We start from the raw sequence: 27392 nt of genomic DNA on the forward strand, positions 1-27392 counted from the left end.
GTACTGGTGTAAAGAAATAGGAAGTAGTGGAATCAGGTGTACGTTTTATTTCGAATTGAAACCTATCTGTCTGCTTAGAATTCCAACATAAAGCCTGTCTTTACATTTACCAACAACAGACGTTTGCCTGAATGCCATATAACTTTGATATTCAGCTTACAAGCTTAGCTCCAGTAATACACTGTGAGTCAAAATTTTATGCTTTTTTAGTGTTTACTGAATTTCGAAAACACGATAAAGAATAAAGAAGAAAATACGACGTAAAGCGCAGTTCAATTCGTACGATACTGGAAGGAACAAGCTGAACGCGATGCTTAACAGCGAAAAACACGAAAAGGAGAAAAATTTATCCAGCGAAGAACGTATGACCCACGCTGAAAAACGGCGCTACACTTTCGTTCAAAATGGCAACACCAATCAAATGAGTGATTCCAATCGACCGAAGTTAATCGTATCGCGACAAAAACGGGCATAAATATATGTGCGTGTGTGCAAAAGTACAAAGGACACACGGGGAATATATAGGACGCTTTGGTTTATAGTTTTAACACTCGAAACACTGTAGAAGATTTTCGAAAAACAGCGGGGCACCGAACACTTGACTGAACATTGTCGGAAATACGTCTGCATATCGGATATTCACGATCAGGTCGGTGCGCTGCTGATGTGCGAGTTCAAACAAAAAGATATTCCATGTTTTGCTTGTCATTGAACACGAACAAATGCATAGCACGCACTAGAAGCGCAGTACATTTCATCAAGGTAAAGTGGCGAAGAAACAAACAAAAGTTTGCAAATAAACGCCTTATTGCGGCTGAAACACAAACGCAACTGTTCACATTTTGGGACATACCGGTCTCAGAAAACAGTCGATTTGCTACGCAAAGTCTACGTATTTTGACACACGAATGAATGCAGACCAGTTCGACTTTTATGCTGCAAATCAAAAACCAACGCGACATTATTGATTCTAGCGAAGTTGAAACCACGATCAAAAACCTTGATAAAAAAAGAAACAAGAGCCGAACCGTAAGTAGCACCTTGACTAATGCGGATTCGGGGGAAAAACTTTATCATAAACGAAGAAAAATGCAATAACTCGCCTTCTTGCAACACGTCTCACAATACCATGTTGCAGTCTCAACTAGGTAATCTCAGATGTGTCGGATTGGCGTCACACAAACGCAAATCTCGCGTTGTTACACTTCTGCCGACTTAAGATTGGCACAAATGTCGAGCGCCTTTTTGTATGCAAGTTCCAGATCTGTGTTCAATTGCGTCATCATGCTCGTAAGCTGTGTGGAGCCGATGGCTTCCATTGAATGGGGACGCTGCGTTGGATCCGGTCTGCTGGGCCGCGTGCTGGCCCTGCTGGTACTACGCCGACCATTCGGCGCAAGGATCCTTTGCAAATCCCGTACCAACTTTTCGCTTTTAGGCGTTAGCGTACCCGATGGGGCTTCCTCCTCGTCCACAGGAGGTTTCCCGGGGTTTGGGAGGGTGTCGGGGACAATGGAGAGGGACATAGGGCGTTGTGCGGCAGTCGGGGTGCAAGGGAGAGAGTGGGCGTGCTCGATGAGGTGCGGGGTGGCGTGGCAGGGACTGGATGTGGCCGTGAGAGAACTTAACAACGCATTGTTAAAGTTGCACATATCGAACGAATCCGAAGACAGGATACTCGAATCGCTATAGGTACTCGCGGGACGAGTAAGGCTACCAACACTGCTCGCGTCGTCACTGCTTACGCTGGGAAGCCGGTCGTCTGCTGGGGGCGAGATGGGCATCAGGTAAAAGTCCTTCGTCGGGTTTGAGTGGGCTACGGGGGCACGTGGAGGTCGTGCCGAACTTCCCTTGACTGCACGGCTTGGTGTGGCCAGTGCACTTTTAATGATCGGCATCGGGCGTCCAGCAGATCCCGATGAGTTCAAAATCGAGTCAAACGAGTTGTGAGACGCACTGGAGATGTCGGGTACGGCAGTGGGACGTTCAGGAGACGAGTAGTAGCCGCTTTCTCGGTCCCTTTTGGTCCGCATCACCCGGCGTTTACCGGACGCCGTCTGAGGTTTCACTTTCAACTTGAGACTGTCCTTCGCCTGTAGGCCGCAAACTGCCGCTAGCTGGCCAGCCAAGGTGCTGTCACTGACGGCTTGCTGGGTACGGGCCACGAGAGGCGGACTCGGTGCTGACGTCACTTCAATAGTGATCTCTTTACGTTTCAAGATTCCCTTGGGTTGCTGTGAACCCGAAGCTAGAGATGCGGCGCCTTCGAAAACGGCCTCGTTTGTTTCTGTGGGCGTGTCTTCATCTTCCGCAGGTGTGAGCAGGATATTCTCGTTTTGATTTACGGCCAACTGGCTTGGGTCTACGTCAACAACCCTAGCGAAGGGGCATTGGGCGTCCGCAAGCCACGGATGAGCGCATATTTCGTCAATGGTGGCTCTTTGCTTGGAATCGACCGTCAACATTCGGGTTATGAGCTCGTGGGCATCTAAGACACAAAAAGGGTTCAAATAAAGGCGAGGGTAAGGTCAAATTATTCCCATATTGTTTGATGTCTCGAGAGGAATGCGAATTCCCTGGGTGTCGTTCATCAAGTTAACGTTCTCTTAGAAAAATTTTCGCGAACGCTTAAAAGTCAATAAGTGGCCGAATGAATGTTAAACAATCTTGAGTGTCGATAGAGCGAGAGGCCCAAAAAGCGATTTAAAACGCCCGCGACCCGGTGACCGAACCGCAAACCGGTTTCAAGTGGAGCCCGATTGATTTCTCGTGTTGAAAAAGAAATATAAGCGCGAACGCGCTCAGATGTGGAATGCACTTGAACGCACTCCCTACGAAAATTAGTCTAAAATTCCAGCCAATCGGTGTTGCAATTTATCGATTCAAAGAGCGCTGAACGAGGTCATGAGACATGTGAAGTAGCGCTGAGGTGAAATTATTTGTGCTAACTATTAACTCTCCAGGATGTGTTTCCACGTTTACACAATGTGTTTCAAAAGCCTTGAATTGGCAAGATTTTTCATCCCCAGAACATCGAACAATTTATCAATAGAAGCAAAATTCACTTCCTACCAGATTTTTGCGCTGGAAGACTGAAACTTCCGCTTGTGATTTGCTGTGTCAAAACTTGGTAATCCCGACCGTCGAAGGGCATTGTTCCATATACCAGAGCGTACAGAAGAACTCCAAGTGACCAACTGTCCACCTATTAAAACACAAAAAAATACAGTTTTAATTTTTCATATCACTTAGAAGAAAAATATCAATCAACATATTTAAATTATCGAAGCGGTTAAATTAGCAGCAACACAAACGGGCGGAATTCAAACCAAAACATACCTGAAAACAAACAACGCTCCCTGTGACGTCACAATAGCGATTGGTGTACGGCAAGGCTAATTCGGGCGATAGCGTTATGCAAACTGTGCGCTTGCGTCGCCGGACTGGCATTGTTACGAATATAAGTGTCATTGTTTGGTTCGGCGCAGGAATTTCGAGGACCGTGGGTATGTCTGGCAACATTGGTTGGCGTGGCAACTGCGCTGGTACATATTCAACCAAGCTAGGATGCACAGTTTTAACTCCTAAACCAAAATTTTTAACGGTTTAGATCCTAATTGTCGAATTTTGCGACGGCAATTGCGTCAACAAAGGGGTGTGTGCTGGTGCAACAAAATGGTGGTAAAATGGAACAAAGCGAAGAGTAAATAGTGGCGCAATAAAACAAGGTGTTTTCCTCCCCACAACGTGTATGCAAAGCCAAACCGACCAACGTGTTCCTTTGCTTTGCCACATACATCACATACTGCTGGGTGGGTGAATGTGCACATGGAATACTTTTGCCTCTCACCTTTGTCACAAAACAGCGAAATAGGGCCAAGAGTTGAACAATGAAAAGGCCAAAGCAACTTTATCAAACGATCAAAAAGCAAAATATTTGTGTAGTTGTTCCCGCAAAACATTTCCGCGAAATTGCAATTAATTTCACGGTCATAACTTGCCGTTGACAGGGTTCGACCGCGCACCCTGACACGCATTTCACATGGGTGTGGCCAGCAAACACTCGACACTTTTGTGCGTTACTAACCCAACAAAGAACAGGCGGCCACTTCTTGCCGCCATGCTGTACATCCACACAATTCACAATGGGTCAACGTGACCTTGCGACAATTGGCGGGAATGTTTTGTGAACTTGCACTGGTCTTTTTTCCGCGTGTTATTCGAAGAAACTAAAGGCTGGCACTTTTGAACTCTCGATGAGGAGTGAGGTTTATGGCAATGGATTGTTTTGTGAAAATGAAAATAATGCTGTGACTCTCTTCCTGGCGCAATCTAGCTTGCGCTTGGCGAGTCGATGAGTCATCAGCACACGACTGGTGCAACATTGAATCGCCCCCAAAACTTTCCACGGGGTCTTTTTGAAACTGATTACCCAACGGACTGGAAACTTTGCATGCACTTCCTAGGATCCCGCTGGACGTGAGCAGCGATACAAACAGTTTTTTTATAGAGGTTCTATGAATAAATTTGCATGTTGCTGTTGATTTTGATACCAGGTATAGACAATGCGCAGCAACGCCAAAGATTACCAACGTCCAACAACCTTTCCCGCGCCCTATGGGCAAACAGCATCGCGTGGGCGTCTGAACCGCACAACATACCTATTGGCCGCATGACTGCACAAGAATAATGGGGTACGGGCAAAACAACGACCAGCCACGTTAATAATTAACACCAGAACCTACATAACAACTTGTCCTATGCCCAACTGTGTGACCTTCAATTAACCTGAAAATTCTATGCACGAAAGCAGGTGCTACCTTTTCACGGAGTGACATCATCGGTCGTAATGCGAGGTGGGTGGCATTTTGTTTGCCTTTGAGTGGTAGCGTACCCGTATTATGACGTAACAAAGAGATGCGCGAGGTGGTATTTTATCAGCCCTGGAACTAAAGCAAGGGTGTCGGCGGAATGTTGAACCTTTAATCTTATTCCGCGCGTGTGTTTTGGGCATGGGACAATTTTTGACTCAGCAAAAAAATTGCGCTACTGTCTTTGTCACAAAAATGCTTTTTATTTTTAAAAACGGGTTTGTAGGCCTTACCTCTGGTCCAATGTATGGCACACCGTTGACGATCTCCGGCGACGCATAAAGTGGACTACCACAAAATGTGTGGAGCAGGCCGTCGCTGGTGAACAAGTTAGCTAGGCCGAAGTCCGCGATCTGCAAGAAAACAAATGACAGTGAAGTGTTTGCCTATACCTTGATGTTATACAGTGGGAGTAGAACACTAAACGTGCAGTATATGAAGATTCCAGGTAGGGTAGGAGGATATTACAGCATACAACACCAAAATTTCAACGCTTGGGGTCAAGACAAAACGCAAAGCAACAGCTATGGCAGATGATGCATCTAGAACTAAAGGGTGCCACTAAAATAGGCCACAATACATCGCCTTGAAATTAAAACAACAACTTCCGTGCTTGGCTGCGAACAGACGGCCAAAGGAAGTTCAAGTCACGCATGATCGATTGTGTGTTTTACGTCACGCGCGGTGAGAACTGTTTTGCTGTTAGAGCAGGTGGGTGGAAAAGTACTTGTAACTTGCGAATGTGTGCTTAATTGAAATGAAACGTTGCCCGGTAATATGTTGTTCAGACCAGCTGATGACTTACTGCCAACTTTTAATGGACATATGAATAACATTAGCGCGGTTGGTGTATTTCACATGTTCAATGAATTTCTGAACGTTATTGTATTTATATTTTATTTATTATGGGTCGGTCTCCATCACCAGTGGGAAAATATATAGTGCTTTATCCACTACCAGAATTTTAAATACCAAACACGCGATTGTGAAACGCAATTGAAATGTTGACTAGCCACGAGCAACACATTTCCCCACACAATTCAAAGGCGATATTTCATTCGAATGCTCAAAATAACTTCTGCGCAGGTCAATGTTTTAATTATGCCTTCGCACCCAGCTCGCGCGCACACCGCTATGTCATTGCGAGTTCACATTCGGTACATTCATTACGCTAAGTAAACAGGCATCGAAAGGTTGAGCATTTTCGGCCGCAGAGCTTTAAATCAATATCAATACATTCTTCGGTACATTCTTACCTTGATCTGGTAGTCTTTGCTCAGCAATATGTTCTCCAGTTTGAGATCGCGGTGAACAATCCCCATCTGTAATAAACGCAACAAATGTAAATACATGTGTGTGGAAAAACAGGCTGTGGATTGTTGTCAAATCACAACCTGAGAAAAGCATAGAAAACGGTAGCACAAGTGTTTCATGTGGAAACTTGGGCAACTTTCTGCTAAAAATGCAAAAAAGGGGTGTGGATGCTTTAGTGCAAAACCAATATGGATCAATAAAACACAAATATATGACAGCGTTAATGGCCTTTAGTTATATTCCTCGTATTTTGACAGCAGTAAAAAGCATTTTACGGCAGTTTTGTTTCGTGCTGGTAGAAACCGATTTCGCCCTAACACGCGAGGAGAAACGGACTAGAGCTGTAAATTAGCTGCCTTCACACAAGCCGCACAAACAGCGATGGCGGGTTCGATAAGGGCTGTGGGGTTGTTGTTTACCGGTCAGAGGCTGTTAATGGTCGCGCAGAAACCCAACTTGGTGTGTAAACCATCCCGTTCAAGCGACCGGCGGTTGATGAGAACGGGGCTAAATTGCGCTCCCAAGAAGAGTTAATTGAGGCTGCGGTCAGCAAAGAAAATCACGATGGTGGAAATTTGCAGAAGGTTGTTGTGCGGATGCTTCGCATTGTTTAGCGCCGCAGGATCGAGCATAGCGCGATGACTAACACTTCCGCTGGCGTCTGGAGTGCTATGTTGGAGCAATCACCTTGTGCCAGACAAATCCAGCATGAAAACGTGTTTATTATTTTTGCAAATAACAAATCGTGTACTGGAGCGAATAAATGTACTTTAATAGTTATGAGAAGTCGAATTCGCACCATCCGCGCTGCATATATCGAAGCGATTCCATTAAAACGTACAATACGACTTCGACCTTAACGATATCTTTGATCCCAACCTATCTGAAAAGCCAGTCTTTTGTTTCAGCTCCAAACTAAAGACGCCAAAGTTGCCTTAAATCTCCCACGCCACGAAGTATTTCCTCTTGGAAGCATTGCAAGCATCAAAGCCCTACGCATATCGGCCACAGCCAAATATGTACAGCAGCGGCACGAACTTTCTTGCTTGCGTGGTGGTGCTTTTAGGTGGGATTCAGGCTTGCCTCAGCGCCGTTAGACAAGTGCCATTTACGAGCGTGGGCTACCTTTTGTGGTGGCGGACGATATCGCGATCATTATGCCCTCCACAAAATTGCGTATAATCGCTGCTCGGAAAGCGATTGATTGCTTGGGAGGCAAAAGCGTTTGCTGCGTAGGTTTAGAGGACGTTGTTTCGGGTGCTGCAGACGGCGGGCGCCCGTTGTTCTCGTTTCCAGGAGTTGAAAGTTTATTTTCCAATTACTTATTATCGTTTTTACTCGAGTGGAAAATTTCCACGTCCATAAGCGTGGGTCGCGGAAATTTTCCACTCGAAAAAGTCAAGATTAAGCCTGCGTTGCTACCGGGAAAACACTTGCCGCCTGTCGCAAAACATTCGAGCCATGTCGGAAAAAAAAACCCAACTTGCATTACATTCTCAAAGTGCTGCATACCACTTGTACAAAGCCAACGGGCCAACAAATGCATTGGTTTGCGGAACAAGCATAAACATCACCATAAACGTCACTGCGCCACTACAACACTTCCACGAAGTACACGCAAGGTTGGCGATTCGGTCAGACTGATGCATAGGTTACTCGTTACTCAGGCTGCTCAATGCGTCGGTGACGTAACGAAACATATTGCTGATCGCTTTCGCTTACAACAAAACACACTCACTCAAACATCACATGGAAGCCGCGGTTTTTTTCTGCGTAAACCCGAGGCCAGGCGAAATACCGATGAATGACCTCTGGTTGCACACATTTTACCGGATACACTAGTGACGTCATGGAGTGCCGAGTTGTAACAAAACAATCGAAGCGTATATAGAGATGACACACTAATAGGGGCTGGTAACGAGATCATGATTAAAAGTCACTCGTTTATAATAGATGGTAGATTTTGTAGCAGTTTCGCTGGTGACGAATGGCTGATGTCAATTTTTAAATATAGGATGCGTCAAACGCGTTGTCATTGCGCAGTGTCACTAATTACCTTTTCGTTAACCTATGCATATACCACATTTTTTTTATTATTTGATTAAAATACCAGCATGACCATACAAAAAAATACAGTTATCATTCGTGTTTAACATTCATGGCATAACTGGGCAAAAACGAACATTTCGAGTTGAAAGCGATGCTTACCTGGTGGCAGTATTGTACAGCGGACACGATCTGCTTGAAGAAATACTTCGCTTCTCTGTCGCAAATCCCTCGCTTCGTTTCCAGGTAGTTGTACAGCTCTCCTCCACTCGCGTATTCCATCACAATTACAATCTTGTCTTGATTCTCGAAAACTAATAAAAAGTGTTTACTTTAGGTTGGCTCGTGAAAGAGTTATTGAAGGGGCCATATTGGTTCGAAGAAGAACTTCTTAACGATATTATTGCGCAATGGTTACGACGTGACAGCTCGTTTTGAGCCAAACTTGCATGTTTCGACCGTAACGGCGCAAATAAGGAGGTCGTTGGGCTCGCTTGACTCCTAAATGGCTAATTAAACCGAAATTGGACAGTTTAAGGCGTTCTGTCGCTCGAACAGATACTAGCATGCCGTGCCTGCTGTTATGGTCGTTAAAAGTATAGCGTCATTAGTTTGACAGCCAGCCATTGCCAGTCTTAACGGGTGTTTACGTCGCTATTAAAGCGTCATAACCCACTATCAATACCAACGCCAGAGTTGTAATACGCAAATGTTCTACAGTGCACGAGCAACTCTCTACACAAAAAAAGACATGGTTCGGTTATTGCTCTACCAAATCCACAGTTTTGGTGAAAAGCCTAAAAGCCATTTACAGTGGAAATAAATTCACTATATTTCCTCTCCTGTTAGCACCCAACTGGTGTATTATCATTTTCTTTTGAGGACGACAATCCCCCACAGTAATCCAAAATGTTTTTAGCTAGGTATTCGGAAATTGAGCATTGGAAGCGACACGCCCACTGTGCACCAGCCAAATGTAGCGAGCCAGCAGCGCCGAAAACCGGTCAAGCAAGAAGTCACGTGAGAGGTGAAGTGACTCAGCATTGCGGGGCAGACGAGTTCGCCACGAGCCTCACGTTTCCGACGCCATCTTGTTTGCGATCGAATGCCGAAGAAAAGGTCACGTCTTGGAGATACTTGATCAAGCCTGGCGGTTGGCCGCTTCCGACGATTAGGCGATTGCGCTTAGGGAATTCGCGATTTAATCAAGGTGTTACGTGCTTGGGCGTCAGTGTGACCCTCAGCTGTTTGCCAACCGGCAGGTGGTTTTGTGAAAGCGGCGAAGCCTTATTTGGAGGACATGTGATTTCGGCAAACGATGTTATTTCTCAAGCACCACCAACGTGCATTTGTAGATCGCAATGTTGTCGCAACGCCGCAGAGCAAGTTTTGCCTGTTAAATACCAAGCGGAGTGGCGCTTTGTTTTCTTACCTTCGTGAATCTGTATGATGTTCTCGTGTTGAATGGATGCCATGATTTCCATTTCGCGGCGAATGTGCTTCATATCCGAAGTCTCTTTGATTCGGTCCTTACGTATGGTTTTCACCGCCACCTGGTGACGAAAACAAAATTGCGTTGTGTTTTCCTGTTTTAGGAGCCATAGTTTAAGGACAGAAAGGTTAACTGGGCTTCGTTGTCTGGTAATACGAATCATCATTTCCTGGGAACGCGGGTGACTCATACACGGCAGTGGAATCATTCCGCACCACCGAACGCACACGCTGGCATTCTCTGCAGGTGCATGTGCCAAAGTTAATGCACTTGCAGCTGAGGCGAACTCTGCATAGCCGACGCCTTTTAATCTGCACGGCCGCGCGCAATGCAATGATGAAATACCAAATTCCGATAGTTTTCGACTGTACATGACCTCTTCCCAACACGCTACACGAAAAGAACGCAAAAAATAACAAGACAAGGTGGGTATAAAAACACATGTATTAGATTTTGCAGACCGGAATAGAAGCAATAGTTCATTTTACCTTCCTTACTGCATTGACCGCGCAGCGCAATCGAAGATGGGCGATAATACTTTCATAACAAACACGTGCGCAATAATCTCCGCCTCTGTGACGTCATAAGCGCGTGTGAGGAGGCGACGTGAACTTGTATGACATATAAGGTAACGCTTCGGGCAATCCCGAAAGTCATTGCCTGACCTTGAGAGTCCCAGCGCTCCAACCTTGATACAATAACAAGTTGATTGCTTCAGCTTTAAGGCGCACTCGCGGAAACCGCAAACAGGATTGGTTAGACAGCAACGCGGAGCGAATTTCTACACCAGACAACAAGCTAAGCAGGCCAGCTCGCGATCTGCAAACATCCTTGAGGCGAAAGCCGTGGGAATAATTGCTGAGTTAAGCGAAAATCATGATCGACAGCTCCCGGCCAACCTCTAGTTTGCCAAGTAAACAGCAGACCGCCTTCTGCGAACTTTATACCTTGATATCTTCAAACGCATTTTCGCGTCGCTTGGTTCGAATCGCACTTTTTTTACGAACAAGCTCGGTGACAGTCGAGGAACCCGCGCCAGATTTAGCAGGTGAGCGATTTGATGAATAACGCGCGTAGCGTTGTGGAACTGGTTTGTCGAGACTTCCATGATTATTGAAATTGTTTTCCAACTTTGTATCACTATCATATTTAGTGTGATTTGCTGGGTTAAGTCCGAATGACATGCCTTTATGTACGGACAGGAACACTTCTCGTTAAGACTTCATTGAAGTACCCCAACTTTTTGTGGAGCTACAACGCGTGCCACGAACTATCTTTCATAAAGAAATAGAAATTCTAGAAATCATCTTTCAGAATTTTGTTGATTCTCAAATCATAATCTACTGTACAAGGTTTCTGATCAAAAGTGCCAATTTTTCAAAATTCCCAAAAAAACGCCGATTCGGAAGCACAGAAATATTCCACAGGAATTCTTGCTCAAACAAAAGGATCTGCGGTTCACAAAGAAGCGCCATATGGCGACCACATAGTTTGCGCGAAAAACAAAAGACATGCGCGCGTGCCGCGGTGAAATCGGTTGAGGAAAATCGATTATCGGCAGAATGCTTGGGATGATCTCGAAGTGGTGGCCAGTATTGATAAAACCATTACGGCGCCAATCGATAGCCCGCGCCGTCAAATCAGAGGCAGGTCTGCGGCCCGTGGTCGACCCCTTGTTACGTCACAATGCCAGAGTAGGAATGTTATCTCTTGATGGGGGCGCGGCCTTGCACTTGTTTGGACATGGAGTCGTACAAAGTTTAAGATAACAAAGTGATGGCGTTATGGTTATTAGGCGCATTTTCCGCTCCGTGGTAATCTATTTATCTTCCAGATCGCCAGAAATTGACATCTATATGATATATGGACGGTTCGTTCGCCTTGTGAGGTAAAACAACATTGTGGTTATGCACATTGGTATGCTGTGCACATATTTTCCAAATCTTGCTGAAAAATACCCAGCTTTTTTTATTTTGTCATTTTTTTCGCCGATTAACGAAGTTTACGTGTTGACGTTTATACTTGGTGTGGAATTTCTTCTATTAAAATGTATTTTAGTGTTGTTACAACGAGAAATACAACGTAAAATAATAAACATCATTTGCCCGTAAAGTTGTTTTCGGTGTAAAGCGTTACAGAGAGCAATTGTACTCCACGTTTTCGAAAACAAGAGAAACGCCAGCGACTTCTGCTTTCACAAAGTCAAGGCAAATAGGAGAGCCAACGACCGAACACAAGTGTCGCCAAGTAACACTCGGGAGCCAGAAATACGAGCCACCGAGCACCCTTCAATTGGGTCGTGATCATGGGGAATGGGCGGCAGGCCGTGCGGGTTTAAATCTCTTGTTGAGCTTGAAAAGCACGGCCAGGCAGCGTATTGTTGTTGCCAGGAGCGCGGAGACACGCGTCGCCATTGTTTGCTCACAAAGGGAATTGATGCCGCGACAAATGGGCGAGAATGTCTGCGGCCATTTCAGGTATTCAACATACATAACTCCACATATGCGCTGACCTTGGAGATAGCGACCGCGCAAACGCTGATGATAAAGAAAACGCGGAAATATGTTGTTGACGGCTTGTGGTTGGGAAATAATGGACACTTGCTGATGCGAATGAAGACGTATTTGCACCATGGTGCGATTTCCTATATAAAATTATACACAAACGCCGCTTGCCAACTTCCGTATAACTTCTGCCGTGACTTGCGTTATTTGATAAAGTGTTTTTGGTTTCGTGCATCGAAAACATGGAAGTCTCCATAATTGAAATAAAATGGATTCTTACATCTCGGCCCACATGGCTGGAACAGTGCTCTGCGGATTTTACCCAATACTGTGTGTCTTGACCGCATTAAGTCGAATATGACAAAGAATATGGGCGTCGCAGGTGCGAACACAATGACATACTGACGTCGCTTTTATGCGAGCACCTGGTCGGCTCCGGCAAAACCCTCGCGTATCCCTTAAACAAGTGCAAACATCAATTCACGTCACGCAAGTCGCAAACGTTCCATGACGCAAATAGCCATTTCACTGGAAATGGAGGAGTTCCACGAACTGTAGCTGCCGTCTTTGTGTTAGTCGCTGGATAAAGGTGAAAAGGTAAAATATTTAACTTGAATGCTTAGTGCAATCAAGCGTGAACGCCGCACCGGGAGCCGCCAGCGACCCAAAGGCGCACGTGCCCTTCAACCATTGTGACGGATCAAACAGGTGTGTCATGATGCCCGTCAGAGCACCCAATCTAACCAAAGAGTCGCTCAATATTTTTTAATTAAGGCCAGGTTAAGGCCGGGCAACGCTAAGGCTTACGCCAAATAACTTGCGCACTGCCACGAGGACACGCGTCCAAGGAATTTCTCTTAATGAAAAGCCAAAGCTGTGACATTTCGTCGATAATTAATTTAATTTTAGGGGCGGTACAGAAAGTGACGGGTTCTTGAGAGTGTGTTGGGTCGGAACGAACACCAACAAAATGCTCCAATAGATTGCCAGTTAGGTTCACTGCAAGTTTATCAAATACCACAAGTAAACGTTTCAACCTATAGCAGTCCAAAGCCAACAAGCATTCATTGCACAAACAAGTACACAAGAACACGGAGAAATATCCGCTCATTCGACGATGACAGAAACTGGAGGTATATTAATACTTGACCTTTTTAACATGAGAAAGGTCATTTCAATCGCTTTGAGGTGTCACGTAGATGTCATATCGCAAGTCGACGGGTTTACCAACATGACGACTTCCCGTAACGCGACTTGAGCGTGTGAGAAATGCGGCTTAGTTCAACTTTCAATGACAAACCACGGACAGCGTCAAAGGGTTACACCGCGTCATTGACGCATTAAAATATTAATGCCAAACGGTAACAGGTGCTCGGAAATTAACGCAGTTTTCTTCGGATTGTGCGCGAGCGCCGAAGCGGGGAGTAGGACCCCCACTCGCGATGACGTACTGCCGGTGTCATGAAAGGAGTTTTAACGCGATAAATAATGCACACGGACGTGTGGTGGATGACAACCCTAACTGTGGCACGTGCTGACTGTTTGTTTTGTTAAATCCCCAACAAACTTTAACTTTAATATACGTGCATTGAGCACTTGCCGGTGCGAATGTGTTTGTAGGATAACTGCCGCCAAGAGCACTCGGGAGACACGCAAACCAAGTTCGCGTAGCGGTGACAAGCAATTTGCAAGGAGCAACCGGGTACGCCGAAACTAGATTATCGTTCTTAAATTACTCTTGGCGTGAGGCGAAGAATTTAATCGAGATGTTTTTCGGCGTGCCGGGAGAAGAGAAAACTAAGCAAAACCGATGCAATGCGGTCATCAATTATTTATTTAAACTGTTGCTGTGCGCAAATAGGCACTGCAAAGTTTGGAGAATATGAAAAGCGTTTGGTGTAACCCGTTGCATTGGTTAAAATTCAACGTGCTTGCAAATTCAAGCGGGCAATTTCAGCACCGGTTGAAGTCAGATGAAAGGATGAAATACCAAAATGCCGTTTACGAAATAACTATCCAAATCATTTCCACACAACACTTTGGACATGTTTAGCCTCTGCGTGTGGTAAACTCGCAGCGTGGCATGGGGGAGGGTGAAGGCCCTGCTTCGGTTGTTTACGTCAAACAGAGCACCGCCGTCACAAAGTCTCGTAAACAGGCGTCGGGGGGATGGGTTGGGACGAAGCTACTGCGTCAGCAATTAACATCAAGGCGTCCAAGCAATTGCGCGAAATAGGTTTACGACTTCCATCTGTGGTGGAGATTGCGTGTTGTGATGTGTGGTAATGAGCGCAGTGGGGGAAGAAATATCGCGGCGCGGTTGGCTGTTGCTGGAACATGCTCTTGTACTTGGTTTGAAACAGGTAAAACACAAACGTTTTTTTCATTCACGTCGCATAGATTTCAAATTCAAATCAACGTCAAACTGATCGTTGTCCCATTAATGTCGTTTAGGGGAAGCATGCAGCAAGTGCTTGTACGCTCCTGGCATACCACAGCATAGCCACAAGAGCAACCAAACCTTTTCATCTATCTGAATGCTAACAAACGATCGTTTGTTTTTGATCTCCCGGTCGATTGTTAACTCGTGTATAGGATGCGCAAAACTTGACGCTTATGCCCGGTTCTGCGATAGACTTGACGGTTAAGGGTAAAGATCGAACAAGAATGAAAACAGCCACCACCAAGCTTGTTTACCTCCACGAAAGCGTGATTTTACGCGTTTCAGTGGATGCTCCCGTACTGGCGCGAGGCACCACAGTAATAGTGTGGCTACCAGTGGTGAAAGGAAGAAGTGTACACATGATCGCTAACCTCCAGAGAAACGGGTCATTAAAAAGCACTTTAAAAAAACAAGGGAAAGGGCATTAAAGACTGAACGAACAATGGAAAAGTGGTCTTTCCTTCGAGTGCTGACAGGATATCAAATAACGCGAAACCGTATCAGTTCGGGCGCAGGTCGCACAAAGGAAAAGTTGAAAAGCCATGCTCGGCGAGCTTTTAACAATATGTTATCGCAAGCGTAGTCGATACGCAAACACAACACTGGCGAAATTGCTCAGCTGGCCCTTGGGACAATTTACAAGAATGTAAATACATGCTATTTTCGTTTACTCGCCTCGGGTAGACGGCACTGACTCTGACTGCATTACCACTATGGAAGAACGCGTTTTAGAAGTACCTAGGTCAAGTTTGCGTTGGGTTAAATTATAGAGGTAAGAATACTGGCGTTTATATTCAACGAAAATTCTGCATCTATACCACAAACGTTTTGAAATTGACAATACAAAACCTGCGCATTGAGTGGGAAGATCATGATATTCGAAAGATTTTTAAGCCAACGCCTCTGTATTCTCTTATAGAGTGGGAACCAAAACTGACAGACTGCCAGCGTCACTGACCAAAGATCATGACGTAGATTCTTTAGTGCTAATGTTGGACTATTTATAGGAACAACAAAAACGCTGGATCATAGCGCGCATGAATGTGATTTTGTTGTTTTTCGGTAAAGGGCGCGGTGTTATGTTGTGACTGTACCAACCGCGGCGAAGACCCACAGGTGGCGTTTGGCGTTAGGGGTGAAGTGCTCGAATAGACGCGGAACCATTGCAAACAGTATGGATATTGCATGTGCTTACGTCTTTAACTGGTGTGTGCGTAGTGTAGAAGTACTCCGAAAACTCGGGGACTTTCCAGCAAAAGCAACTCTTTACTGTGCTATGATTCAGCGGTGACATTAACAAATTCGCTGGTCCATATTACGAATTTAACGAAAACAACACATACCCAGCACTCAAGCGCGAAGTCGTTAAAATTAGCTTCAATTACGCCAACCGCCCTATTGGCACCCGCGCGCCACTGCCACCAAATATAGACAAGTCGGTTCGCCCACACGTGTGCGTTCTCACAAGCGCCCAACCCCAGTACTCCAATGCCGTGACGTCACGAACGTTTTGTTCAGACTCCAGATTGGCAATGAACGTCCCATTCCGACGCTGTGTTTTAAAGCGAGGATTTTGCATAGACTCAAGTTTAAACACGAATATATTGAGCGTTAGGTTTCTGTGCGTCACATTGCGAGGGACAAACACAAACGGTTGCCAAGAAAGGGCGCTGTGACGTGGAGAAGGTGCTGGTTGGGAGAATTGGTTGACAAACGCTACGTTGTGTACTTAACCCAAGGAATTGGTGGTCGAACCGCGCGTCAAAAAACAAGTTCCCTTTCCGTGTATTTCATATCACAACGCAGTGGACTCTCAGTTACTAGTCCGTATTGGATCAGCATCATTTTTGTATACCTGTCGAAATATAAGGCGGAATAGACACAAGCTGCCGTTAAAATGCACCAACCATCGTTTTGTTTGGCCGGCCAAGGCTGAAAAACAGCTCTCGAATGTAGTTTATTCACTTTGACGATCGATAACGTTTAAGATTTCGCATAGCGGCAAAGGCTGAAATGCTTAAAACGCCACATTGAAAGGTTGCTTTGATATCTTGTTGTTCAATGTGGCGTTTGTTACAAACCCTATTTCGAATTCGGGACAGTGCGGTGAGGATTAACCTAAAAACACAACGAATTACAAGCCATTGATTTGCCACGCGCACACGTGATTAGTTGGAAATATACATCTACGGCGCTGTGGATTGAATGAATAGTTGTGTTTGTCATGGGACACCCGAATCAAATGACAAAAATAATATGGACAGTTAAAATCGTGGAAATGAAACTAAATACATTTTCCCCAATAGCTACAGACAGGACCCTCAGTAAAAACGACTTATATCTAGTTGGTTACTTTCATGACCAAGAGGGTGCGTCAAGAAGGACAGAACACTAAACTGGATATCGCATGCCTTCTAATTCAAAACAGCCAGGAAATTTAAAGACACAAGTAATTGAAGCCGTTTGCTTCAGCGTAATTGCCATGTCCGCTCGAACATAGAAAGTGCATTTGCTCCGTAACGCAATACCTAGAGATTGCTTTGCAGTCGTACTAACTAGCAGACGGCTGCCCATAAATATTTCAAAGTCCATATTATGTGTATGTCGCATCCAGTCTAGCGCTACATAACAGCAACAACGTGATTGGCTTTGGTAGGAGTTACCCAGAATACGGGACTGGTTGGCAACAACGTTATCTGCCACCGTGAAATGGCTTCTTGGGTCGGAGCGAAGAGTTTTATCGAGGCGCGTAACGGCTAAGTTCGTCACGCTACAAAGCTTTCGCGGTAAAAACGGCGTGGAAGTTTCGAGACTGGCGCCCGTTTTTGTGTGGAGGTAGCGTGGCAAACCCACATGACAGTCATAGAGAGTATACACATTAAAACGGCGTCCAACAAGACGGTCTCACCTTCTTGCCTGTTCGACAACAACAACAGACAACAACGCCTAACTCCTTTCGGTGGCCAACCGGAACTATTACGTCACGATCACGCGATAATTGCACCAGATGTCTCGTTGAGGGCAGCCGGTCGTGTAACCACCAATTGACAAATCAGTAAGAGCTACTAACAGTTATTGAAAAGCCATTATACCAGAAACTCGCAAGGGAAATTTGACATGGCCTTTAACATCAAGCACATGACAAAGTAGCAGCCAGAATAGAAATTTCTTATTTTCAGTTCCTTTTTCCCAACCACAAACTTCCATTCCATGGTTATTACAAACAAGAAACAACTTTACAACATTTGTTTGTTTGCAAGCTTGGCTTGTCAAGTTGAGGTCATCTCAGATTTGATCCAAGAGAAAGTGCACTGATTGTATTTATGGATTAAATGTTGCAAAAACAGTATTGATCTAATGCCCTGTTCTTGTCCCACTGGAATTATTGAAATTAAAGTTACAGAATATGGGATTCTGTGAAGACTGGCATGTTGAAGCTAAACATTTAAAATCTGTGGTTTACTGCCAACAAGGACATTTTTGTCACAGATAAATCAAAAATTTATTTTTATGGTCTGTCACTTACCAACTTATTTGTGTACTTTTGTTCAGCCAGCTTCACCTTGCCATATGTTCCTTTGCCCAGGGTTTTCTGAAACTCATAACGACTTTTCACATTGTGCCGATGTTGATGTCGTTTCACCGGCTTCACATAAACATCAGTAAAAGATGGGGTGACTGGGTTTGATTTATGATTTACAGTAGTATTATCAGCTCGTATCATTTTGCTGCAAAAATATGCATATGTTTAATATATAGGCTACACCACATTTACATCATAAGTTGCACCTTCTCATGCATTGTTTTTTAATTTCCTTAAATTCCTATAATTGTAACTAGCACTGCTACACTGTATATGTCAACTTTCCTGTCAATCTTATCAATGCTACTTTCATTACTTTTTTTGTTATGTATTGTAGTTCTGCAACTATATTGGTTTTATACTTGATCCCATATGTGTCAAAACCGATTTTTGCCATGCATCATCTCATCAACAACTAATCTGGCAATTGCAAGTATTCCACTTATGTTAAAACAATACACTGTGTGACGTAGTGTGCGTCGTATGTGATACGTCGTAGCCCACGCCTGTGCGTTGCCCAATGATGCGTATTGACCTCCAAAAAACAAACCAACAGGCCATGCAAATCATTCAAACTATGACGGAGAATTATTGGTTGAACCTTTCCCACAATGTTAAAACGCATATGAACACACAAAATCAAACGGACCCTATCATCACGGTTATGCTTTGAGTTGATGTGCAGTATAGAATACAACAAACATTTAACAATGCCATGTTTCTGTTCAAATACGCCACGAGCGTGAAATATACACACTATCCACCTTCTCCAAAACAAACCACGGACTGATTTCAGACAGCAGTGCAATGGAAAATTTCAATCAACTAAAAGAAAAAAATACCTTTTTCTTCGCGCTCTCGAAGCAACGGGACTTTCCGCCAGCCGTTGCTGAGAGAGAACAAAACAAACAACACAGTATTGCGAGGGCGTCTGACAGCGCTTTTATTTAGGGTTCGTGCGCGGTCGTAGCGCGCCACGGTGCGACAAGATAGGTCAGACATTGTAATCTTTGTCACCTATATTGTTCACCGCAAACAAAAACCCTTATGACCTTTCCTTCGAAAGTTTTTTTTACATTAATTGTTGTTTTGTTCGACAGATCCTGTGGCAAACCACGTCCTATATGGGTTTTGGCACAGTATATGGCCAACAAATATCAAAAAAAAATCTGGGACCAATCATGCCGTTGCTTGAAACATTACTGCGATGTCTGATTGTAGTGGTTGAGATCGCCAACGTAGATCTGAAGGTTGCCTGACAAATTGTGCGCTTGCGCACCGGTGTACCTTGGCCTCAATAACCCCCATGAAGCCGCTGAGCTCCTGTAGCTCAGTTGGTGAAGCGTTGGGCCTGATATGGTAGGAAGATACTTTTACACCGGGTCACAAAGCTTTTTCCAAACTTGATCCACATATAAGCCTATGTAACATAGAAATCTGTGCGAATGTTAACGCTACGATTTCGTGTAGTATTTCAACTCAAATTTATGAACAAAAATAACAGGCGGTGGCCCTGTTCACGCCTAATCATTAAAATTCGCACAGATTTCTGCTTTATACATACTTATATGTGGATCAAGTTTGGAAAAAACTTTGTGACCCGGTGTAGTAGTATTTTCCGATATGGTAAGGGTCGCGAGTTCAAACTTCACAGGGAGCTTGAGTTTTTAATTCTTGCTCGGATTTGTCAGGAAAAAGTGGCTGGTCCAACTTGGCGGCGAAGCGTGTAAACCTACTAATCTGTGATCTTTTATTTGGGTAGTGAAAAAAAAACACACTGTTTGTGTTTATCTGGCTTTGTTCAAACAAAAACAAGATTTTTGGATTTGGTAAGCAGTTTTGAACTGCAAGTTTTTCCATAAAATACTGCAAGTTTTTCTTGCATATTACAAAAATTCATATGATTCGCACAATCATGCCCTCCGAACAACAACAAGAATAAACGGTTGGAAAAGTGCATTGAAATAGTTAGTTTTGGTGATTTCCCGAGTCCGCCCTCTCATCCAGCCTATCAACCGCTGTTCGGCATTGCGATTGCGGGAACATTTGAGAAGTTGCACAATGCAAACCTCCTGTTATGAAGTTGTTTGACAGTTTGATATGAACGAATTCTTTTGCGAATGGTTTTGGAGCATTTAACGTTATTTATTTTTTTACCAAGTTTGAAATCCAAACATTTCTGCTTCTTGTTTTGTATCAAAGAAAGAAATCCTGAACTATGATTTTGAAATATAAATATTGCTTTTTTTTCTTCCTTTACCTGGATGGCGTGCTCTGCACTACCACCACACAGTTTGAGGTGCAAAAAAGTGAAGATTCTGAGGTTGCAAGAAATCAGCTGCAAAAAATTTATCAACAAACCAAGCATATGCGTTACGGCAAGGTATGCGTTTTATATAAATATGCACTATCGATTAAGTCGACTGTATGTTGGAAAAAATGTCATGCTATTTTTTACAATTTATTGAGCAATCTGTGCGCCAAAAAATACAAGAAAGTGTCTAGTCTGCACATTGACAGTGCAACACGGCCCTGAAAACACCTAAATCCAATTTGGCTGATGGCCAACAGCCTATATTCATATACTTCATGTGCTTCAGAAATGTTTACTTATCAATTGCTTTTCTTCAGTGCTGGACAAAGGCACTGGAAGTGTTGCAAGCAGGCTGTCGAAATTTAAGTGATGAAAAACAACGTAGGATTGCTTACGCATTTGCTCGATGTCACTTGCAGGTAGTTTGTTTAAAGGCTTGTATCATTTTGCATCTTAACTAACACAAGAAATCTTAACTGTTGTTAATAATTATTATTGTTTATGTTTTTTTTGTGTTTATTCAAAAAAATAACAGAGATGAATTTTGGTATTTACAGAGTGCAGGAAGAGATATACCTGAATGTGATGCTGATATGCCCATTTCATATTGTGCCTCTGAAAAAAATCTCAATGATGCTGCTTTTAATAGCTACACAGAGTTTTTTACCCATACACAGCAAATATGCTTTCATCTACAAAGTCAAGTAAACAGTCTGCAAATTAAAATTGTCTTTAATTAAGCTTTAATGGCGATAAACAGTACTATGTAAGCACTGCATTAAATTGCTTCCTGTTTTGGGAAAATGTTTGTGTGTAATTGAAAAACATTGAGTAAATAAAAAATTCACAACTTGTTATGTCAATTAATATTTAACTGTAGTAATTTGGCTTTAGGTCTGGCATGAAGCAACTGAAAACACGATTACACGCCTCGCTGACAATTCTGAAGAGGTAGCGACCACCCTGGAAAAGAGTTCGGCAATTGCCCAGGAAATGGTAACGAGGCAAAACAGAACTTTGCAAAATCAAGCGGAGATGTTAAAAAATGAAAGGATGCTGCGTGAAAACATGCAGAAGTCTGTTCTCGATGTCCAGCGTTCGCATGAAGAAACAAAAAGCATTATTAGAGAGCAGAGAGTTTTATTTGCCGAAGTATTTGATCGTGTTGCAAGTAAGGACTGCTTGCTGTCTTACCAGTATAACTTTTGTACAACCAGAATCCCTTCAAATTATTTAAATTAAAACTTATCTCAGAAAAATCAATAAAAAACTACAAGTTAGCTGTTGTAAAGTTTTGGTATGCAACTTTCTGTGATAAAAAACTGTTGGCATGACAACCCATGTTAAATCTCTGTTGCTATTTTAGCTTTGCAGAAAACTGTGTTGGGGGAGTTTACAAGTGTCTACACATTCGGGTTTTATGTTGGAGCTGCCCTTCTAGCTTACATATTAACATCAACACATAGATCTTCCTCTGCACGATTCTGGCTTTTTATTTTGCTCACCCTTAACTTTATAACAGAAAGGCTCATTGTAAACTACCATATGGGTGAGTGACCTGTTACATATGTATTTCTGATAACATTACTTAAATATAACATAATGGCATTGTGGTGTACTAGATAGGGTTTATAACGAGTGTGATATTTTATTCATGCAATATTAAAAATGATGCCTTGACATTTTATTAGGTGGAACAGGTGTTTCTCCTAATGTATAATCTGCCTACCATGGTGCAAATATGCTGTCGATTTTATGAATTAAATGTGTCGTGGTTTGTCTTGGTTGTGATACCATCAATTAGTTGCTTTTCCATTTGCAGTATCTGGGCAAGTTGAGGGAGTGCCTGAGGACACAGTCCTGCCAGAAACTCTCTACCACGACATGTGGTTGTGTCGAAAAACATACAGCATCATTTCATTCATTGTCATGCTTGTATGCATTATAAGGTAACTTACATCTCAAATGGAAGCAGAAATAGAGAAGTCAAGTGTGGTGTTTGTTAAATGAACTCTGTTCTTTTCTGTGTTTAATTACTTAGCACTTAAAACTACACTCGTATCTGACAGGTAATGTTCATGATGCAAAAAAAAACAGTATGTACTGTATCATTTGTTTTTTACCCTGATTACTTCTTGTGTGAATTGTTTTTACATTGTACTTATTTCCAGTGATGAGTCATTGGTCTATCTAAAATATAAAACTATTTTTTTTATGTATTAGGTACAAAGATTACAACAAAATCAACAACGAACTGTTGAATCAAATAAAACGACAAAATAAGGAGCTCCAAGATCTGCTTAAAGAACAAAGTGTTCACAGCTTCCACAACCAAACAACATCCCACACTCCACAGAAACCAAATGGGGTAAACCTTTATGTTTCTAAAATTTAATTGATAAACTTGATTTTTAACTTATTTCTGGTTCAGACTATTTTTAAAGTTAAATAATGTGGTTAAAATTTTGCTGCAGTTCTGTGATTTTGTTTAACATAATCTAAAAGCATAAAATTTTCAGCCACTATTGATCATGTTTACAATTACAATCAATAAAACTTAACAGTTACTTTCAAAGTATCTTGAATCAAGTGGAATATTGTTTTTATTAGAATTTGGTGCCTGTCACTAGTCAGTCTTTGAGGCCATGTGAAGATCCAAACCACAGTCAGATGTTGAAAGTGGACGAACAACTTATCACCACCTTAACAAGCACTGTTGCAGGTATGTAGCAAGTCAAAAACCCCAAAGTTATGTCCATGTAAGCACAAAAATGGAATGAAATCTCTATGTTTATTTTATCCCATAGCAAATAAAGTATAAAAGTAAGAGTAAGAATAAATATTACTACGATTCATCACAAAACAACACCAATCCATCGTTTTGAGCCATTGGGCAATGTGTGTCATACTTCATGCTGGTACCAGTACCAATCACATTTGCTGGGTTACTAATAAGGTGACGTAATTGGGGCATTAACTTTTGCAGAGTCATCGTACTCCAATACATCAATGCTTAACTCACATCTTCTTTCCGATGATGAAGACCATACATTTATACCAGACGACAGTGGGTACGTTATTTACCAACACTTTTATAAATACTAATGTAAAGTTTGAATACAACAAGTATTTAATCAAAATAGGGGCCATATCATATGGTAGAAAAATTTAGGTACCCAAAAAGCTGTACAGCCGCAGGTTGGTTAATCAAGCGCCTTCCCAGTACGCAAAGAAAACAAACTGTACGCAATGTTAGAACATCATTGATTGGTGAAAATCAACCTGAACTTCTGCGTCGCCTTATCCGGACTAACATGACCGTTCTTTTTCCCGCGGTTTCCGGCTGATGAAGGAATTGTCAAACTACTGCCCGATGCAGTGGACATCACCGGGCTACTGTTAAACACCTCTCCATCTAGGCCGTCTATGTGTGGTAACGTGCCTTTTTTTCCGCGATTGTGCCCGGTGGGTGTCGTTGTCACCATGAGTAATTCACTTTCGTTGCCTAGCGACCGATGCCTGTTCTCGTTGGAAACGATGACAGGTTGAAACTTAGTGAAAACGCGATTAAAGTTTCCTTCCCTGTTGGTGATTTCCATTCTCAGGCGCTCGATTTCTTTCCTCGCTCGTTCAAGTTCTTCCAGGTGTTCGCGACAGGCTTCCGCGTCTCCGTCGCGCCCTCTCGCGGCGTCCTGCAACGATAGCTTATCAATTTTTTGCCAGTGGTTTGGCCGTTACAGGATGCGCAGTTTAACTATTTATTGTAGGAACTGCTTCCAGCCTAACGCAGTGCAAAGTATGGATCACCCTTTACGATTTGTTCTTATGGCGCATCAGGGTAAACTGAACACTTCCCCCTTAATAAGGGAAAATACATGAAATAAAACACAGGGCCTTTCATACTAAAACGTATGTAAAACTGTTGTTATTTTTCGAACATATATCTGTTATGTATATCGTATTCGGCAGCCAGCGTTTTATCACTCACCACAACCATAATAAGCGGTTGCTGCAGAATGCTCGTTATCCAATTCCAATGTGTATACGTATCGTTGAAACGTAAATTACATTACATGTCATAACCTCTTACCCACGGTCTTCCCTTTTGTCCCTTCTTTGCTCCCTGCTTCGCTTGCCTCCTGAAAAGGCTGTTTTCCGCCTCCTGTGCTTGCAATTTCCTCGTCAATTCCTCTGCGTTTCTACTGCTGTCCTCCAGCATCTTATTGGCCCGGAGCACTTGCTGCTGCGCTCCTCTCAGGTCTTCTTCCCTGCTCATGAGCTCTCTCCGCGCCTCTGCCAAGTATTTATCCACCGACTTTACCCGGTCTTCAGCCACCCTGTTTGCACGCTTGTAGTTCTCGAGTTGTTCAAGGCACTGGTCAAGTTTCCTGCTGCAATCCAACATCTGTTCTGCCAGTTTTGCATGTGAGCCTTTCACGCGTTCATTATCCTTGTGCGCGCGCGTGAGGAGGTCCCTCAACCGCCCCGTCTCCATCTTCTCTTCCAAAAGATCCTGTTTGCAAGCCTCCAAACGCTCCTGGGCTTCGTGCAGGATCTGCGCGCGGTTATCGGTCACGTGGTTCACCTGTCGCTTGCTGTTCCGTTCCATCTCGCGGACTTTATACTCTACTGAGTCCAGGTAGGACTTGACCAGTTTGGCCATGCGCGCAATCTCGCTGCGGAACTGTTCTTTCATTTCGTCTATCTCGATTTCTCGTTCGTGGTTCTTAGTGAACAGCATGTGAACGACCTGGGTCAATTCGGCGACCTTCTTTGACATCCGGTAGCCGAACGAACCCTTGAAAAAGCCGACTGGTTTCGTTAAATCCTGGTTTGTCTGTTCTTTGCTCGACATTTTTGGTCGTCACTACTACTTCGGCAGCTAACTGAGCCTATTAAACCGGTCAAGCTTGGCCCTCGCGACAAAATGTGCTTCTTTTAAATGTACCACGCCTATCTATTGTCTTTCACGAGCGATTCTGTTTCACGCCTTGATATGCGACACCGCCGCATTGGTTGCGTTGCCCAATGGCGCTTATTATCGCCACCCGATCTCGGCGCGTTCTTGTGTCCAACGTGTTTGTATCAATTCGACAATTATGTGGCACTCTCAAGACATTTCTGCACCAAGGCGAAGTTGAACAATGCTTTTCCGGTTGTCGAGGAGTTTTGTTCAAACAAGTTTGATAAACAGAAGTAACACGCGTACGTTCGCGTCCAGAAAAGTGGTTATTACCCAATTCGGCTTTGAAATACTATGTTAAAGTAACTTTTTCATCTTTGTTTAAAAAATAACCGGCCATTTTTCAAAATCGATGTCATAGAATGAAAAAATGCACATGTGCTTATTTTCGGTGCAACTTTGTTCATGCGCATGATTTTGTACTCAGTTTCATAGCCATATTAGCGCAATAAAACTGAAAACCGAAAATAATTCAAATCTTCGTCATCACAGGTCTGAATCGTCGTATTCCAGCTACAGAACCGGCTCAAGCCGAAGATCTTCTTCATTGGGAGGCGAGGAGCACGTTGTGGCAATGATGAGATCCTTCCGAAGGTCCTCCACTCCTCACAGAGAGTCGGAGAGTCCTGGCACTCCACCAGGAGGAGGAAGAAGGTCACGAAGATCAAGCGTGTCATCCGACATCTCCATAATGGAACAATTAAACCAGAGTGTCACGCAGGCCCAGGTACGTTTACATTTGCAACCGTTAGGTTGTAGGGCGATGGTTTGTTACTGGGTCGATTTCTGAAGCTATTTGGTTGTTGGGGTAAAATTTCGTGCAGGAGAGCGGTGAGTATACACTGGAAAGGTTTGCTGCAAGCTTTTTTGGAACTGCCTCTGTTTGCAAATTAAGAATCATTTCACAGTGCTCTTGCACTGAAGATATTTTTCACAACAAAAATAATTCACGATATTACCCTAATAACAATAATTCAAAAGAGAACGTTTTAAATTGAAGTCATCTGGTGTATCATAAACATTGATTTCACCTGCGCGGTCATCCTCAAGTTTTTGTGCGTGACAGTATTTTCCACTTGAAATAGCACTGTACGATTTGTTTCTACAGGGCGTCATAGTAGGCGGCCACAACCTCCGAAAACGAAGGTCCCCGAGAAGTCTCAACCCCATAGTTGAACGAGAAAGTGCTCAAGACTTCGCCAAGGCAGTCGCTCAAATGACAATGCAACGAAGAAGAATTCTTTACAACAGTTCGCGCTAGAGAGTCATTGAAAAACGGATACGGGCTGTAGGAAAATTCGTTTTAAAAGAAAGCCTGCAAGTTAAAGATGGTGCACACAATGCATTTGTTAAATACCTGGCTTGTTTGCAACATCCCTGTAATGCATGTTTTAAAGTTTTTATTCGAGATTTTATTATTTGTAGCAGCGTTTTGCATGCTTAAATCTGTATACTAAACTAAGCGTACAACAAAGCGCTTATGCAAGACTATGCCGATTTTTTCCTGACATCTTTTACACCTTATCGCCAATGGAACTTGTCAACCTATTCATTTTATATTTTATTATTTTTTCCCGCGTGATTGCATCGTGATCTAGAAATCATTTTAGCGTTACAGTTTTAAATAATAAAAATCTTTTAACGTCGAAATAGCTTTTAGTTAGGTTTCGGATGAAGTCTAACCCTTTATGAGCTGAATTTTAAATGTTACTAGAACAACTTTGTGTCCACGCTTTTTGAGTTGGTTCTCTACAGCATGAATATTGTTTTTGTAGTTACGAAAAATCGTCACTTTGTTGATATAGTTTTGAGGAACTTTACCTAGTTTACGATAGGGAATTTTTTTCGTGTAAATTTAATCA

The 27392-nt window shown here is 43.2% G+C and overlaps 3 protein-coding genes across 4 annotated transcripts; 1 reads left to right on the forward strand and 2 right to left on the reverse strand.

Annotated features, from left to right (window-relative positions):
- Positions 1 to 195: 195 nt before the first annotated feature.
- On the reverse strand, positions 196 to 18394 carry LOC145901858 (NUAK family SNF1-like kinase 1). The gene is made up of 7 exons (XM_082989664.1): positions 18197 to 18394; positions 9664 to 9784; positions 8394 to 8545; positions 6128 to 6193; positions 5105 to 5224; positions 3073 to 3205; positions 196 to 2488 (listed from the first exon to the last, which is right to left on the reverse strand). Exons 1-7 carry the CDS (start codon positions 18392 to 18394, stop codon positions 1200 to 1202), a joined length of 2079 nt encoding a protein of 692 aa, XP_082845790.1. The 3' UTR covers positions 196 to 1199.
- A 2064-nt stretch (positions 18395 to 20458) lies between these two features.
- On the forward strand, positions 20459 to 27113 carry LOC145901864 (uncharacterized). Its single transcript, XM_082989671.1, has 11 exons — positions 20459 to 20636; positions 20885 to 20986; positions 21125 to 21271; positions 21462 to 21738; positions 21934 to 22116; positions 22390 to 22516; positions 22791 to 22935; positions 23178 to 23289; positions 23554 to 23638; positions 26023 to 26257; positions 26639 to 27113. Exons 1-11 carry the CDS (start codon positions 20472 to 20474, stop codon positions 26789 to 26791), a joined length of 1731 nt encoding a protein of 576 aa, XP_082845797.1. The 5' UTR covers positions 20459 to 20471; the 3' UTR covers positions 26792 to 27113.
- On the reverse strand, positions 23721 to 25439 carry LOC145901869 (uncharacterized). Of its 2 annotated transcripts, none has more exons than XM_082989676.1 (2): positions 24658 to 25439; positions 23721 to 24259 (listed from the first exon to the last, which is right to left on the reverse strand). In XM_082989676.1, exons 1-2 carry the CDS (start codon positions 25420 to 25422, stop codon positions 23828 to 23830), a joined length of 1197 nt encoding a protein of 398 aa, XP_082845802.1. In that variant the 5' UTR covers positions 25423 to 25439; the 3' UTR covers positions 23721 to 23827. The 2 variants fall into 2 exon arrangements, with proteins under 2 accessions (XP_082845802.1, XP_082845804.1); XM_082989678.1 differs by having other exon boundaries at positions 23721 to 24271.
- Positions 27114 to 27392: the final 279 nt, after the last annotated feature.

Source organism: Ascidia mentula, chromosome 5, assembly GCF_947561715.1.
Source record: "Ascidia mentula chromosome 5, kaAscMent1.1, whole genome shotgun sequence".
In the NCBI taxonomy this organism is placed as follows: Eukaryota; Metazoa; Chordata; class Ascidiacea; order Phlebobranchia; family Ascidiidae; genus Ascidia; species Ascidia mentula.

Coding starts and splice junctions, on each gene's coding strand:
- LOC145901869 (XM_082989678.1), bottom strand. CDS start 25,422: ATGTCGAGCAAAGAACAGACAAACCAGGATTTAACGAAACCAGTCGGC. Junction 24,272..24,657: donor GACAAAAGGGAAGACCGTGG/GTAAGAGGTTAT, acceptor AAAATTGATAAG/CTATCGTTGCAGGACGCCGC.
- LOC145901864 (XM_082989671.1), top strand. CDS start 20,472: ATGATTTTGAAATATAAATATTGCTTTTTTTTCTTCCTTTACCTGGAT. Junction 21,272..21,461: donor GCTTTCATCTACAAAGTCAA/GTAAACAGTCTG, acceptor ATTTGGCTTTAG/GTCTGGCATGAAGCAACTGA. Junction 22,936..23,177: donor CTCCACAGAAACCAAATGGG/GTAAACCTTTAT, acceptor TGTTTTTATTAG/AATTTGGTGCCTGTCACTAG.
- LOC145901858 (XM_082989664.1), bottom strand. CDS start 18,394: ATGATACGAGCTGATAATACTACTGTAAATCATAAATCAAACCCAGTC. Junction 9,785..18,196: donor AAAAGTACACAAATAAGTTG/GTAAGTGACAGA, acceptor TTTCGTCACCAG/GTGGCGGTGAAAACCATACG. Junction 6,194..8,393: donor CTGTACAATACTGCCACCAG/GTAAGCATCGCT, acceptor CGTTTATTACAG/ATGGGGATTGTTCACCGCGA.